Genomic DNA, 16,487 nt, shown 5'->3' on the forward strand with positions numbered 1-16,487 from the left:
ACATCTCTATTCTTTTGATTCTTTCACAGTGACTGCTCATGTATTACAGTTGTTCTGCTTATCTGTCGCTGCACAACAAATACCCCAAAGCTTATTGTAAAAACAGTCCTTGTGTTCTAATGGCTCATGATTTTGTGTTTGGGATTTCAATCAGGGCACAGCAGGGACAACTCAGGTCTGCTCCGTGACTGGAACTTCAGTTGGGGTGGCTCAGATGTCTGGAGATCACTGGAACAGCTATAGCTGACTGGAGTTGTGTGTCTGAGACCTCAGTACTGGCTGTCTGCAGGTGACTCTTGGGTTCTCCGCAGTGTGTCTGCTGGGACTGGGAATAGCAAAAATGGCTATTTCCCCTCCTTTATCTGGTTAGACTGGGATGGCTAGAACATCTGGGAGGTCCTGTCTGACAACAGACACTGAACAAGACAGGATGGAGGCTAACCTATATTATTCCTAGAATGAAAAAAATTGCTCCTATTCTGGGCGTAAAAATATCCAGATTTAGGGACTAAATAAACTGATTATAAGGGCTAAAAAGAGGCCAATAGCTGAGCTGTCCTTCCCACCCCATTCCACATCTTTACAGGAGATTTGAGAGGAAGCCGGGAGCCAGGTCTAAAGGCTTATGTCTGAGCTTTCGGCATTTCTGACATTATTCTGCCCAGATCACTAGGCTAGAAATGAAAGAGGATTTCAGGATGGGTACTCATTTTAGCATTAAAGATTATGAAGTTTCCTGGAGGGCCCTTAGGATGTTTTTTTAGGGAATGTGAAGGTGACTGTAGGTGCAGCGGGCAAAGTATATTGTGTCTCACTCCCCACCATATTGTGAGCCCCTTGGAGGTGGATTTCCTCAGTCTGCTCATTTCCTTGATTTTAGCCTAGACAACATTCTCAACACACTGTGAAAGAATTACTGCAGATTCTGGAAGGTCATAATTGAGAAAAGTCTTAAAGTAGCTCCTGCAGGATCTCTCTGCTTTCAAAAGACAAACAATACGGCATCTTAAGGAGTGCCTCAGCTAGATAAAGGAATGAGCCTCTCCTAGGTCCTTTAGTCTCCTATTTTTAACTGCCAGCTTTAATAGCTAGGCAGCTATTAACAGTTGCTATATAAAATCCAGTAGTTTTTTGCTTGTTGTTTGTTTTTAAAACCACTTAGCAAGGGAAGAGGAAGTTAAAAACAAAAAACAAAAAAACCCAGGGAACAGAATTGGGAAGCAAGCCAAACTCCTCTCTCACTTCTCCATCACGAAATGTGCTTTTAAAGAAATAATAATACTTGAGAGATCCAAGACTATTCTAGATTTGTGTCCTACAAATAGAACCCTTGTTTTCTAGGGTGTTTGGGATACTTAACAAGTTTTTAAAAATCTAAGTCCACAAGAAAACTGAAATGAACTTTTCAAAGCAGAAATAGAATCTCCTTTTCTAATCAGTGCAGTGATTTTTTTTCTTTTTAAAAAATTCCTATTATTTATTGAAGTGTCATCAATTTACAATGTTAGTTTCAGGTATACAGCAGAGCAATTCTGAAATAAATATATATAGATATCTATATATATATATATCTCAGATTCTTTTCCATTACAGCTTATTACAAGAAACTGAATATAGTTCCCTGTGCTATAAGTAGGTCCTTGTTGTTTATATATTTTATATATAGTAATGTGTATCTATTAATTCCAGACTCCTAATCTATACTTTCTCCCCACTTCCCCCCTAGTAACCACAGTTTGTTTTCTGTGACCAAAAAAAAATTTTTGAAGAGGAAAATTTTCTTGACTAGCTTGACCAGTTGACCAACTCTTGGCTTAAAGAGGAAATAATATGAAAACTGCAGTGATAAACTGTTTTGAAATCATCAATAAGGAGAATAGTCTATATAAAAAATTAAGAGCTATAAACAAAGTTGCACTTAGAGGAAAACTCATATCCTTAAATGCTTTTATTATTAAACAACGAAGACTAGAAATAAAACACACTGATATTTATTGAAAGTTTATTTTATATAGAGCCTGCACTTAAATATATCTCATTAATCTTTGTAGTATTTATCAGGTGGGCACTGTTTTTTTCCCTTATCTTTTCAAAATGCTCAGAAGTGTAACTCTGAAGTATATCTATGCCATGTTCTCTGTTCTTAGTTTCCAAGAGCCATTTCACATCTCTCTTGATTCAGTGCTACATTTATTAATGTTTAGTGTATACAGGGCACTTTAAGGGATAAAGAGATGAATAATAGCTGTTCTGTATCTTGCAGAACTTCAGTCATGTGTGTGATGTTGATGTACGTATACTGGAAGTGCAGGGGAGGACAGGTCGTAGTATGGTTGCAGTTAACCCTCCCAGCTAAGGAGAACTGTGTTAAAAGCGAAAAATGAGGTCTAAACAAAGAACTGAGGGAGCCCAGAAGAAAGTAATTCTGACTTGAGGAGGGGGTTAGGAGTGAACCACAGTGTTTGTTGCCATAATTCAGGGCCTGCATCGTGAAGATCTTTACGGCTTGTTGAGGAATCTGTGCTTTGTTATCAGAGCAGTGGAGAACCACTGGAGGTTCTGTGTGTCGGGGTGAGTGGATATGTAAAGACTTTATTTTTATTTTTGCTTTAAAAAAAATTTTCCCCCTTAGAGTAGTTTCTCAGATGTGGAACCACTTGATAAGAGAGGAGAAATATATTAACATTCTAAAAATACACTGTCATATTGCTTTCTATAAGTGTAATGCATTCATGGGGTCTCTTTCCTATGTGACGATGTTGGTGTCGATAAAGGTGTGAACGAAGGAAGCTCCTCTCACAGCCAAGGCACTTTTGAGGTTCCTCTCCTGAATGAATCTTCTGGTGCTCAGTGTGTCTAAAGTCAAGAAGTTCTTCCAGGTTGGAGTTCTTGGGTTCTCTCTCTATAGAGTGGTTACGATGATCTGTAAACATTGCTAAGTCTGGAGGTTTCCACATTGACTTTCTAAATGTTTTTAGTATTATTTATTTTTTTTTTTTGCAAAAGAGAACCACAGAGATCATCTCCCTCTAAAGTAATAATGAATGGATGCAGAGTGCCCAGTTTTGTTTTTTTTTTTTTTCCTGATTCAAAGAAGCTTCTTCATTTTCTCTCCTGATCTCAAAAACTGGGAGAAGAAATAGAAATTGAACATATCCTCCTGTTCAAGGTGAAAGAGATGGGGGAAAATAGTTGTGTTAAACCAGTAATGGGATGATAGAAACTCCTAAGCAGATCCCAAAACTTTTTACTCTTAACTAAGGCTGAATTTTTCTTTTCTTTCTTCCCTGTAGCCAGTGAACACTCACTTATCTTGAAGTCAAATCATTGTTTCGTCTCTTTGAAAACCTGCAATTCCTTCACCTATGACTCTTCTCTGTGCTCCATGGGGAAGCTCAGGCCAGCTTTGTTACTGGATATCCTGGCCATGAGAAAGACAGGCAGCATGACAGTTTGGGTCACCACTGGTTCTTCTGAATTCAGACTGATTTCTGGGGCAGACGACCTCTCTCTGTCTCTTTCAGTTAGGATTATTCCACTTGGAGCCTCTTTCAGGCAGTTCTTCAACATTAGGACAAAACCAAAATAAGGGGAAAGCTCTTTTTGTGCTCAATTCAAGGTCATTGTCCTCCAGCCTGTGGAAGAGCAGTGAATTCTGTGTTAAAGTCAATAAACTAGTTTTATATTCCCTTTTGAATATTTTGATAATAGAATTATCTAAGTGTGGATTAAAATATAAAGTAAATCATCCTAAAATTCTGACTGTATTAAAGCCGAGAAACATTCTCTTATTGAGTCTGTAGAGAGGAGACAGAGAGGTAAAAGTGGGAGTTTTGGAACTATGTCCTGGATTAACTTCAGTTAAGAGGTTTTTTAAAATAAAAATTGGTACCTGAAGTGGGTTGGCTGGTGACCAGCAAAAATTGTCTTTATATGTTTCTTTTAGCTGTAGTCTAGATGTGTATTATCTTGAAATTAACCTAAGTAACTAACTGTTTCTGGCAGTCGTAAAGACAACTAGTAAAATTTTCTCCGGCTCAATTTCCAGCCATGTCCTACCATTGCTTTCCTTACTAAGAGCAAGTTATAGTTTGTACTCTCTTTCTGTGTCCCTTCCTTTCCCTCCTCACATCTAACAAAGTCTACCGGTCTGCAGTAAAATGTGGATTGGTAAATAGTGATTTAAGATCCAAATAGAGTAAAATGTTTAAATAGTAACATTACCAAACAATATTAGCAAATTAGCTTGGTTAATATTAAACCAAAGGAAAATTTAAATTCCAGAATACTTTATCAAAATGCCTTATTTTATATTTTCATGGAGAAAGGGAAGTATATTTCAGATTAATAAAAGTAAACTGCATTTCAAATGAAATGCCATTTAAAGTCACTATTTTGTTTGCGATTGGATTTCTAAGCTAAGCATGAGATCAAAGAGTAATGTGTTACAGTAAAAGCAAACTTTATTAAGCCACAGATCACAGGAAAGCTGTTGTCAGGGAAAGTGGAAAGAAAGCATAACTGGGGAGAGTAGCAAATAGCAAAGGCCTGGGTGGCAGAAGCCTGGAGGCCAGGATATCCCTAGGTAAGATTCAGGAAAAGCATTTCTGAATGACTAGCGCTGCTTATTTGCTCCTATGCCAGAGTACAGACTTGAAAGTCTCAACACTGTAGATTTCATCAAATGTCAGTTTAAACCCAGGCACAGACAGCTGCCCCACCCTGAGTGCAGGAGAATCTGTGAGATCCGGGTAAGGGCTGAAAGCAGCTCTAGAGACTTTAGTGCCCAGGAGAACTAAGACCAGGAGCAGGGTTTTTTAAAATCTGAAATTCAAATTTGTTTTTCCTTCTACGTAATAGAGAGCCAGCTGAGGACCGATATAGCTGAGGACAAGAAAATACAGTTGACTCTTGGATGAGTTTGAACTGTGTGAGTTTACTTACATATGGACAATTTTCAATAAGTATGTACTACAGAATCACACAACCCACGGTTGGTTGAATCTGTGGATGGAGAACCACAGATATGGAAGACCGACTATAAAGTTATTCATGAATTTTCCAATGTGTAGAGGGTCAGTGCCCCAGATCCCCACTGCATTGTTCAAGGGTCCACTGTATAAGACAGCAGAATCATCAGTGGTTACAGAAGTGCATAGTTACTTCCCTTAACTTACTTTTCACCAAGCTTTAAAGTAGTGGTTTTTAATCTTTTTCCTGATTTTGAGAACTTGATGAAAGCCATGAAACCACTTCCTAGAAAATACACGTAGTTTTGTAAACAACATAAAAGGTTTACACAATCTCCAAATCCATCGATGTGATCCTCTAGAACTGCGTTGATGGTAGTTAGCTACACTAGCTTCATTTTAAGTGCTCAGTAGCCACCATCACAGTAAGCTCTACAGTACCGGGCTGCTCTAGAATTTCATGGACTCTAGGTTAAGAACTTCTGCCCCAAATGAACCGCTATAGTTCTGCTGGCCTGTAACCCCACTCCCAGTCAAGTTGGTATTTGACTGTAAAATACTGTGTATAAAAGCTGTTTGCTCTGTCTGAATATAGATAGATCTCAAAGAAATGGAGGAATACTAACAGTAATTTTGAATAACTTTAAAAATCTATCCAGCTTTAAGTACCTGTTAATAACCTAAAGTTAAAGAGATAGCAAATGGTTCATCCATCATTCTTACCGTCTCAAGGTATGCAAAGGTTTGTAAACATTCCCATGCCCCATGTCCCGCAACAATAATCCGAGTCACTTTTCTATGAGATAGGGTAAGCTTTCAGGAATTTGCTGTGCCTTAGCAACAGCTAATATTGAATTCATATTAAGTGCCAGGTATGATTCTAAGCATCCTACATATGTAAGTGCATTTAATCCTCACCGTTACAAGGTTGGTATAGTAGTATCCTCTCAAAACAGATGATGGAACTGAGGTTTGGGGCTTAGTGAGATTTAATAACTTGTCTGAGGTGACATAGTAAATGCCAGAGAAGTGGATACTAGGTCAGAATCTGTTGTCTCCTGAAATATGAATGTCCAAAACATGGGAAAAAGTGGGTCTTACAGGACTCTGAGGTCACATGTCTTAACAAGGTGTTCTGAAATGGACCTATACTAGCTTGTGTTCTGTGAGGCCTCTGGGTCTGCATTTGCCACAGCAGCTTCCTACCTTTCCTCTGGAGTGGAACAAGAGAGAAAAATACTCAGACTTTTTTACACCCAGTCACTGAAAGTCGACCCTCTCCCTCCATACATCACCCTTTACCATCATGGCAGCCTGAACTTTAGCGATAGACTAAAATGTGATCCTGGTAAATGAGTTAACTGACACTCTGTAACATGCGGATGATAATACCGTCTATTATTATAATATCGTCAACACAATTTTGTGTGTTGTGAGGATCCAGCTGCACGTAAGCAGGTGCTCAGTAAACGACTACTGTTTGTCACGGTTCAATTCATGACGCTTCTATCTCCTGAGACCATGGGCCTGACCGTCGTTGGAAGGAAAAGAGGAGCTGGGCCGACCTGGACCGTGGTCACCTGCCTCAAAGCTGGGCAGCCCTCTCCTCACCAGCACAGACCCTCGACTGCGCCGGCCAGGGAATCGACCCTCTGGGTTTCCTTCCATTCGGCTCTCACGATTAAAGTTCACGGCCGACCTTGGAGGGAGATGAATAGAGATCTCGCTCCCGCAGGGCTGGACACGCCCCCCCCCAACACACACAAAAAAGCACGCCCCGGGCAAATTTAAAGTCGGAAGCCGGCGGTGCAGGCTGGATCCCGAGCGGCCCCGGGGGACGTCCAGCCGCCTGCAGCGGGACCCCGGCCGGGCAGAAGATCGCTACGGGCCACAAGCCCCACTCCCTTCTGACAGCCTCAGTACGGAGCTCTCTGCAGCGCCCCTCTGTCTTCAGGGCGCAGGCGCGATTCGCGCCACCTTGCATCTCCCGGCAGGCCCCGCGGCGGCGCTGACCCCGGCGGGACCCGCTCTTCCCCGCCTCCCCCAGGAGCCGAGCAGGCGGGCGAGTGAACCGTGGCTCACGTGCCTCTGAGGCTGCCGGGGCGGTTAGGGACTGCCTTGGAATTCGTTTTGACCGGGACGGTGATTCTTAAACTTGTCTGTGGGGGAAGAATTTCTCGGAGGGGCTCGTTAATTCAGATTTTCGGGCTCTACCCTGATACTGAAGCACAGGATCTCGCGTGTCTTAGAGCTTTGCTTTTTACTCAGCTTTCCGAGGGGTTCTGACCTCCCTCCTGGCCGGCCGGTCACAGCCGATTTGGGTTTAAATTCCAAATGGACTTAGCAAACCAACGCGTCTCTGCCCTCCCCTAGGGACTTCTGGAGCCTCGGCGATCGCCCAGTGGCCCGGCCTCTCGTCTCCAATTGGCCCCTCGCTCTTCCCGCCTACGTACGGAAATCTTTTCTTCTGTTTGGTCGGCGGTGAGTCTGTGGCGAGACCTCACCCAATGGGCACTTGAGTTCCCAGAACGTGACCCGGAAGTTGGTTCCGAGCAGGCGCCGATAGCTGTTGACGCCTAACGCGCGCTGGGACTTCCGGCGTGGGAGCCAAGCGCCGAGTCCTGCGTGAGTCCGCCGAGAGGGGAAAAACGCGTCGTTCCGGTGCTGCTTTGGGGCGGTCCTGGCGGGGCGGGTCAGGGGTCGGCGCGGTGGCGCCCAGGACCTACTGAGGCCGAGGGGCCGGAGCCAGCTGCGCCCGAACTGGATCTGGGTTTCCTGGCCGAGACTTGGCGCCGCGGGCCCCCTTGCTCTTGGGGACTCCGGCCATCCTTGCACGGGGTCCGGAGCGGTTTCCTAGACGGGCGCAGCTGGTTTCGGGGCCAAGGCGCTCCCGGGGCCTGCAGATGGCGTCGGGTCCGGGCTCCCAGGATCGGGAAGGTCTTCTGATAGTGAAACTGGAAGAGGACTGCGCCTGGAGCCAGGAGCTGCCCCCGCCAGACCCAGGTCCAAGCCCTGAGGCCTCCCACCTGCGCTTCAGACGGTTCCGCTTCCAAGAGGCCGCTGGGCCCCGGGAAGCACTCAGCCGGCTCCAGGAGCTTTGCCATGGCTGGCTGCGGCCTGAGATGCGTACCAAGGAGCAGATCCTAGAGCTGCTGGTGCTGGAGCAGTTCCTGACCATCCTGCCCCAGGAGATCCAGAGCAGGGTGCAGGAGCTGCATCCGGAGAGCGGCGAAGAAGCGGTGACCCTTGTGGAGGATATGCAGAAAGAGCTTGGGAGATTGAGGCAACAGGTGAGAGAAAGAGCTGTTTTATTTACGGTTTGTTTGGCCCCGAGGACTGGGACATCGCGTTGGCCCAGTTCACCGTGGGAATTTACTTGGTTGCCCTCAGTAGACCTTACGTGGGCAAGAGGCCTTTTTGTAGTTTAGTCAGGAACTTTCGTTCTCCAGATTTACCCCAAGTGGATAGAGTGAGCAGTGAAGAGTGCCCTGTTTCCACATAGAGTCAGTGTCTCTGCATTAGTGTGAGCCCAGGAGTCAGCTCACCAGTTTCAGATCCTCACTGCCCCGTACTAGCTTTTGGACTTTGAGCAAGTTACTTAATTTCTTTAGGCCTCGGATTTGTCACTGGTGAAATGAGAACAGTAAGATATCTCTAGGGTTGCTTTGAGGATTAGAAAGAGCAGCATGTAGTTTTGATCACAGTGCTGGCTTGCAGTTTTAGTGTTTAATAACTGTTAGCTGTTGTTATATAAAGGTCAGCAGTCTAATATCTACAGAGCTGGGTGGCAGTTAATAGTGGACTTAGAAAAACAGTTTGGCATTGAGGTTCTGAGGGCACTTCCCCCAGGGCCACCTAAGTTTAACTTACCCAGTAGTGAGGAATAGGTGCATCTAGAAAAGGTGGAGGAAAGCAAGAGGGAGTGAGGTGTGTCAGAAGAGCTGTGTGGGGAAGGTGTGCACTAGGAGTGAACTCCCCCCACCCCGTCCCCCAACACACATTTTCTTGGGTGTACACAGGATCAGAAAAGCCTTTAGTGGAAACCATTTTTTTCTCTTGCTGGGTCCAAAGGGATTGCTAGTGGTTCTCTATAGAAGGCTTGCCCTCAGAATTCTGTACTAGTTTCCCTTCCTTTCCGGCCCTGTTGTGATGATGAGTGATGTGGGTTGGTTCCCAGGTCACAAACCATGGGCGGGGAACAGAAGTGCTTTTGGAGGAGACTTTGCCTCTGGAAACAGCACGAGAGTCACCGAGCTTCAAGCTGGAGCCAGTGGAGACTGAGCGAAGCCCTGGGCCCCAGCTGCAGGAGCTGCTAGGCCCCAGCCCTAAAAGGGACCCCCAAACTGTAAAGGAGAGGGGTGAGGAACAGTTATCTGGGCAGGTGGGAGGGAGGAAGGGCTTTGGGATTGAGCAGTACTGCCCAGGAAAGGGCATTTCTGACCTGAGGGTTGTCAGGTGTGGAGTAAAAGACCTAAAAGTGGTTTGGGTTCCTCTGGGGGTGGGAGGAGGAGGTGGGGGGATCTCTTATTAAGCCCTTTTGTATGCAGAACAGAGACATTTAGAGCTGAATGAATGATTGAGGACTTTTAATACCTGGGCCAGCAGGAGACTGCTGGTATTCTGTCGTTTTGGATACCACTTTATGCCTCAGTTGCTTTCTTTTGTTCAGTGTTGCATCCTCAAAGCAGAGCCTGGGTGTTGGGGAATGGATACTGTGTCATAATAATCCTTGGGTTGCCAAGGACTAGGAATGCCATTCTCATCATAATTTCTGTCACCTTCAGCATTATCTGCTCCCTGGCTTTCTCTCTTTCCTCCTGAAGGAAACATGGAAGACAAGGAGCTGACTGGGCCCCAGGTGATGTCGAAATTCTCATTGTCTCCCCCTAGTCTGCTTCACCACATGCATCTCCCCCACCTTCTTTGTCTCCTCCACACCTCACTTGTAGGCCCGGCACCCTGCTTCCCCATGAAATGTGTCCTTGGCACCCCTGGGTTTTGCCCCTTTAACCCATGACTCTGCTTGAATTGTTCTTGGTGCCTCAGGGCCTAAAGGAGATCTTGTGCTGTTTCAGTTGCCTGAGAGCTTAGAGGACGTGGCTATGTACATCTCCCAGGAGGAGTGGGGGCATCAGGATCCTAGTAAGAGGGCCCTCTCCGGGGACACGGTGCAGGAGAGTTATGAGAATGTGGACTCACTGGGTAAGGACTTCTTTTCCAGGGATGAAGACTGAGCCATTTCTAACCAGGGTCCTGTCCCTTAGCCACTCACCTCCGGATATAAGTTCTGAGTTTTGCCGGAAGACCTGTCTTTGTCTAAAGTCCCCTGGTCTAGGATTAGTAAAATATTTGCCAAGTGCCACAGTTGGTACACTTACAGACCCAGGCTGCCAGAGCCGAAGGCAGGGAGTCTGACTTCCAGGGCAGAACAAATCAAATCCAGTGATGCACCACACCCACTCCCCTCCCCTACACCGCCCCATCACACGCAGTGTCACAGGATGCTCTGAGGCTTTAAGTTTTTGATCCCTGGCAATTTCAAAATGCTTACTCTTCTGACCTCACTTATATTATCTAGGCTCCATTTGTATTTCTGGGCCCGTCCCCAAAGACACAAATTTCAGGGGCTGTGGCATCAACATTCCAGCTTAGTGGCTGTCCCAGTCCTTAAAAATTCAGGAAAGGGAAAGGCTTTGTGGAAATTTGGAAATGATATATCCAAAACAGGGTCTAAGTAAGTTAAGCATAAATTAAGATGCATCTGTGTGTTGAACTATCTATCATGCAGAGATTAAAAGTGAGGTCTGTGAAATAAGACAAAAAAATCAATAGTTGGATTTAGGTGGAGAGTGTACAGATATTGTATAATTCCTTTTTTTTTCCTGCATGTGTGAAAATCCTCACAATAACAAGTTTGAGGAAGTCAAAAAACAACATGGAACAGGACTGTGTACATTATCATCATAGCTCCGCTGATGCACACAATAGAAAAGAGTCACCCTGCACTTTGTTCTCATGTGAGGTTTTTGCAAAGAGAAGCACCGCTATCATCTCACTTGAACTAGTTTGCAAGGGAGTTCCTGCTGGGTTTGATTGCCTTCTCCGCATTCTCTCTCACTGCCATGGCTTGGTGCCCAAAGTTGAGCACAGCTCTTTCAGTGAGTGCCAGGTAGGAGGAGAAGATTGCAAGTTCTTGGAGTGAAACCTTTTAGAGTCCCATGTTTGCTGCCATTGGAGTGAGCACAGTACAGGAATGGCACTTTTGGGTTTTAATCTCAGAGTCCCAAGTCCTTTTCCAATTGTCCAGTATATTATATTTTCTCTTTCTGGAGCTAACCAGTCATACTTAGTTCTATTTTATATTGATTTGTAAGAGTCAAGACTCTTTTACATTAGTAAGCTGATTCCTCAAGGACCTGACTACCCATTTGATTGTTGTTTTAATTAAAAGTTTTACATTCTCGTTGCAAAAAATCCCAAGTAGCACAAATATGTAAAGAGGAAAAAACCCCTTAGTCTCCCTCCCCTCATTTCTTTCTCTAGAGGTGACCAGTGGGTGGAGTTTAGTGTATGTTCCAAGTAATTACTGTCAGACTTACTGCACCTTCTGTACCTGTCTGCTCAGGGCAGGGAACAAGACTTACCTTTGTTTCCCCTGCCTGGTCGAGGAATGTGTGACATAGAAATCCTTTTCTTTCATTGTGAACAGAGTCTCAGGTTCCCAGTCAGGAGGCCCTGAGCGCCCAGGTGGAACAAGGAGGAAAGCCATGGGATCCCAATGTCCAGGCTTGCAAGGAGGGCCTGAGCCCCAGAAGCCCAGCTGCAGGTAAGGAGTGAAGTTGAGCGCCCTGACCAGCTGGCCTCCGCTGTTGAGAATGAGGCATTTGAGGTTTTGGTGTAAGGCTAGCCCGTCACCACTGCCAGGGAGGTACTTGGCTTCCCGTGGGTCCCCACTGCCCACTTCTATCCTAGTGATGGCAGGCGAGGCTCCCAGGGTGCAAAACATAAGGAAGTGTTCAATCTTGGGCTCCCTTGCCCATCCTGGTCCCAGTCCTGCGCCATCTCCCCATTCCCCAAGGGCAGAAGCCAGTGGCTCAGTTGAAGAGGGAGTGGGGCCCTTACCAGGGAATTCAAGATGGGTTTGAGCTCTGATTCCTGAGCAGTGGCCATGCTCCTTATATGGATGCCTGTCTAGAGTGCTTTCCATCTGTGGGGGAGACGGGAGACAGGTAAAGCCAGCCCCTCTGGACTTCTGACCTGTGGGTAGTAGGTCACGTGGGGTTTCCTTTTCTCTGGTGTAGAAATAATACGGGTTTGGTTTCTCTAACTCTTCCAGGGGAAGAGAAATTTGAGAACCTGGAAGACAGTGCTCAGTCCAGTTCCCCTGAGAGTGTCCACCCTCAGGCGCTGCAGCCTGGCCAGGCCAGAGGGGAGGTACCCTGGAGCCCGGAGCAGGGAAGGCCTCAGGACAGGGCGGAAGAGCCCTGGGAGCCTCCCCCAGAGGATCGGACGGAACAGTCCTTAGTGGGGGCCACCAGTTGCAGAGAACTAGGGCGACCAAAGGAACTGCAGCCTAAGAAGCTCCACTTATGTCCCTTGTGTGGCAAAAATTTCTCTAACAACTCAAATCTAATTAGGCACCAGAGAATCCATGCAGCGGAAAGACTGTGTATGGGGGTGGAGTGCGCAGAAATCTTCGGTGGGAACCCACACTTGCTGTCACTACACAGAGCCCACTTGGGAGAGGAGGCCCATAAGTGCCTGGAATGTGGCAAAAGCTTCAGTCAGAACACCCACCTGACTCGCCACCGGCGCACCCACACAGGCGAGAAGCCCTATCAGTGTAACGTGTGTGGAAAAAGCTTCTCTTGCAACTCCAACCTCCACAGGCACCAGAGAACGCACACAGGCGAGAAGCCCTATAAGTGCCCTGAATGCGGGGAGATCTTCGCCCACAGTTCCAACCTCCTCAGGCACCAAAGGATTCACACAGGAGAGAGACCTTACAAGTGTGCCGAGTGTGGGAAAAGTTTCTCTCGAAGTTCACACCTTGTCATCCATGAGAGAACTCATGAGAAAGAGAGGCTTTACCCCTTCTCTGAGTGTGGGGAAGCCACGAGTGACAGCACTCTCTTTCTTACAAATCAGGGGACCCATAAGGCAGAGAAAAAACTCTTTGAATGTTTGACTTGTGGGAAAAACTTCCGACAGGGCATGCACCTGACCAGACATCAGAGAACGCACACGGGGGAGAAACCCTATAAATGTAGCCTCTGCGGGGAAAACTTCTCTCACAGATCCAACTTAATCAGGCACCAGAGAATTCACACGGGAGAGAAACCCTATACCTGTCATGAATGTGGAGACAGTTTCTCTCACAGCTCCAATCGGATTCGTCATCTGAGAACCCACACGGGAGAGAGACCCTATAAATGTTCTGAATGTGGAGAAAGCTTTTCTCGGAGTTCACGCCTTATGAGTCATCAGAGAACTCACACTGGGTAGAAACAGTGGGGTTTTTTCTTGGCCCCCCTCCCCCCCCATAAGGTGGCATATTCAGAGGGTTTTGTTGTTAAGAGCTGGTATTTCTCACCCAGCTGACCAGATGATGTGCGTTTTAAGGTAACTGGGGAGGGTCACTGTGAGGGAGGTGCAGAGGCAGGAAATGATTAGCACAAAACTGAAAAGGAATTCTGATTGAACTGGTGAGGACAGGCAAGTCTTTGAGGGGACCTGCTCAGGGTGGACTTTTCTCTGACATTCTTCTTGTCCCAGGGCACACCTCCCCCCTCAGTATATTAAGCCAGCTTACGACTTGGGTGCCTTACTGTGTCCAGTATCCCAACAACTAGGGGAGTCTGTGGACTTTCTGTTGCTGCTTCCTCACTTGGGACACTTGGCAGGAGCATTTGGGCTCCTGGGGCCCTTGAGACCAAAGAAGTCTCCTGGGAAGCCAGCTGGAGGCACCAAAAGACTGGTAGTGAGTTGCAGCTCTCCTGAAGGCCTGGCTGGGAGGCCACAGGCCGCCTGGGGCAGCCAGCACCGCCCCCTCAGTGGCTTGACAGTAGGGCTCGTTGGCAGGTCATGCATGTAAATTTCACCTCAAACAAAAAGGAACCAGAGACCAGGTCAGCCCAGGAGTTGGCGGAGGAAAACAGTCTGAGTTAATGTACCCTTTACAGAGATTGAGTCTTCAGAGGGTTCCATGAAAGATGGTTTCCCTGGGAGACTTTGAGAATGTGGATCCTGGTAAAATTCGGGATCATGCCTTGCCCTGTTGAAAATAGGTTTCGATGGTAATAAATATATATCTTCAGGAAACATGAATGTGTGTGGCTCGTCATTGAGGGTCTTTTTCTTGTCCTCCAGTGTTGATCTGTCTTCCATCTGCTTTGGTTAGAGGATCTGCTTTCTCTTTGTGGTCTTACTGGGCAGCTCCAGGCAGGGACTGCTATGTGGTAGCAAAAGGTCAAGCCCAGTGGCTGCCTGGGGTGATGTCATAAGGGTGTCCTAGAAGGATTTGTTTTTCTACTCTGGTGTACAGCAATGAAAATGTGTTTCTTTGTTTAGAATGTTTACTTTCTTGTAAAGTAGCTAAAGGAAGGCCTGGCTCTTCAAAGACAAGTTAGTTTGGTCTAGCAAATGTTTCCCAGGAAAAGATGGTCCTGATATAACTGAGTTATGAGTGGAGGGAGATATTGGGGAGGGCAAAATTATTAGGGGAAAGCATTACATTTTAGAATAGGGAACCAGGAATTCTAGGAGTATGTATCTATGGGAAAGAGGTCGAATATGAGGAGAGATTCTGGGAGTAGAAAATTCTGATACCAGGACAACATCTCAGGATTTGGTCCTGGAGGAAGGTATCTAAGTAGCTGTTCATCGGGAGAAAAAGATGAAACGTTCCTTTGGCAACTGGCTATTAAATATTGCAATTTTAAGTGAGGGAAACAACCCTGCATGCCCTTTACCTTTGCTTATCAGTCTTAGCTCTGCCTCAATGTAGTAAGAGTTTTTCCTTGGTTTTCTGTGCCAATTTTAGAAAATCTTCCTGTTTCGCATTTCTGTCCCTTTCTCTTACCCACAAGAGGGCAGTGGTAGTGTAGGGGTTGGGGGTCAGGGTAGGGAGGCAAGGCTTTGACAAACATTAGTGTAGGATCAGCACTGGTAGGAGCAGGACAAAACTAATGTGGCTGCTGATGGCATGAAATGGGTGGGTAGTGGAAAACTGATGTTACTAAGCACTCTCTGGTTAAGATGGGAACTTAAGTGGATTACAAATCTTAAGGGAATGGAAAGCACCCTCCCCTTCAGATCTCCCCTGCCTCTCATCACCCATACAGATCTGTGATGGGGTCTAACTGGCATTGCTCCTACTTGGGAGAACTGCAGCTTGGGGCCAGAGCACTGGGGACCCCCAGGTATTCACTCCCAGCACTGAAAAGGCTTTCCAATAGGAGACTTGACCCAGTCCCCAGTCTGGCTCCCCTGCTAGCAAACTTAACGTGTAGAGCTGTTCTTGGTCTTGTTTTAATGAGATGATGTCACACAATATTGCGTGTAAAACACTTAGCACAGAGCCTGGCACGTAGAAAATTATTTTCATCTACTTGTGCCATCTGTGAGCAGATAATAGGGCAAATTGCCTTTATTCTAAGCACCTGGCGGGAATTTAGGGTAACAGGCAGGATTGACAACTTCTTCCTTGTAGTCATATTTCAAAAAGCAGGCCAGAGGCCCTTACTGCAGGCTCCTGTGAAGTCACTGCAAGGGATGGCCAAGTATATATACTCTTACAGTACACACATACTTTTTACACTAATACTTTTACCCAGCTAGTCATCTTGAGAATAACCAGAACAGATTCCAACTGACTTTTTATGTCAGAGGGAGACTAAAGCAGTGGGTAATAAAGACCCCTATCCCCTTAGTCCAAATGGAGATCTGGGAGATGTGGACTGACCCTGAGCATCAGCCAAACACTCTTGTAGCAAAGGTAGCACAGGAAATCAGCAGAAAGGCTCCTGGGTGGAGAATCAGGACCACATTTAGGCAATGTGAAAAGGCCTGGTAGACACAGATAAAAAGCAGCAGGGCCAATGTTGATAACGACAAAGCCCTGTGACACCAGAGACCAGAAGAAGTGTAAAGATAGCACTAAGTTTTTTTGTTCTTTTGTTTTTCCCAAGAAAAAGCCATCAGAAGTCACTTTAAGAATTTTTACTGTAGTAATGTATGAACTTACAGGTCTTAGTAACATGAAATTTGGTTTCAGATTCCAAACCCTTTAAAGAAGAGTTTAGTGTTTGAATCATTTACATTACCAACTGATAAAATTTTAGAGAGTGCTTTAAGACTTGTAATTTTTGTAAACCTTTCACAAACATCTGAAACAACTATGTAAAAGGGTTTTAATGTTGTGTTACAGGAAACCAACTATCCAATTTATTAGCACTAGAAGGCTAACTGCTTTGGGTGTCAGAACTCAAGAACAGAAAGATGAATTAAAGCAAAAGT

General features: G+C 45.8%; 1 protein-coding gene across 4 annotated transcripts in view; it reads left to right on the plus strand.

Annotated features, from left to right (window-relative positions):
* ZNF263 (zinc finger protein 263) overlaps nt 1-14,297 on the plus strand; it is a 39,184-nt gene extending 24,887 nt beyond the window's left edge. Inside the window, exons 1-7 of one of the 4 annotated variants that reach the window (XM_010992555.3) lie at nt 6,985-7,112; nt 7,344-8,260; nt 9,148-9,328; nt 9,755-9,828; nt 10,046-10,172; nt 11,680-11,796; nt 12,307-14,297. In XM_010992555.3, the coding sequence (XP_010990857.1) occupies nt 7,874-8,260; nt 9,148-9,328; nt 9,755-9,828; nt 10,046-10,172; nt 11,680-11,796; nt 12,307-13,475 (2,055 nt within the window). In that variant the 5' untranslated portion in view covers nt 6,985-7,112; nt 7,344-7,873 and the 3' untranslated portion in view covers nt 13,476-14,297. Of the gene's footprint in view, nt 1-6,984; nt 8,261-9,147; nt 9,329-9,754; nt 9,829-10,045; nt 10,173-11,679; nt 11,797-12,306 lie in introns of those variants that run through there. The other 3 variants (XM_031447650.2, XM_064478392.1, XM_010992556.3) reach the window with 3 other exon arrangements.
* Nucleotides 14,298-16,487: the final 2,190 nt, after the last annotated feature.

Source organism: Camelus dromedarius, chromosome 24 (genome assembly GCF_036321535.1).
Source record: "Camelus dromedarius isolate mCamDro1 chromosome 24, mCamDro1.pat, whole genome shotgun sequence".
In the NCBI taxonomy this organism is placed as follows: Eukaryota; Metazoa; Chordata; class Mammalia; order Artiodactyla; family Camelidae; genus Camelus; species Camelus dromedarius.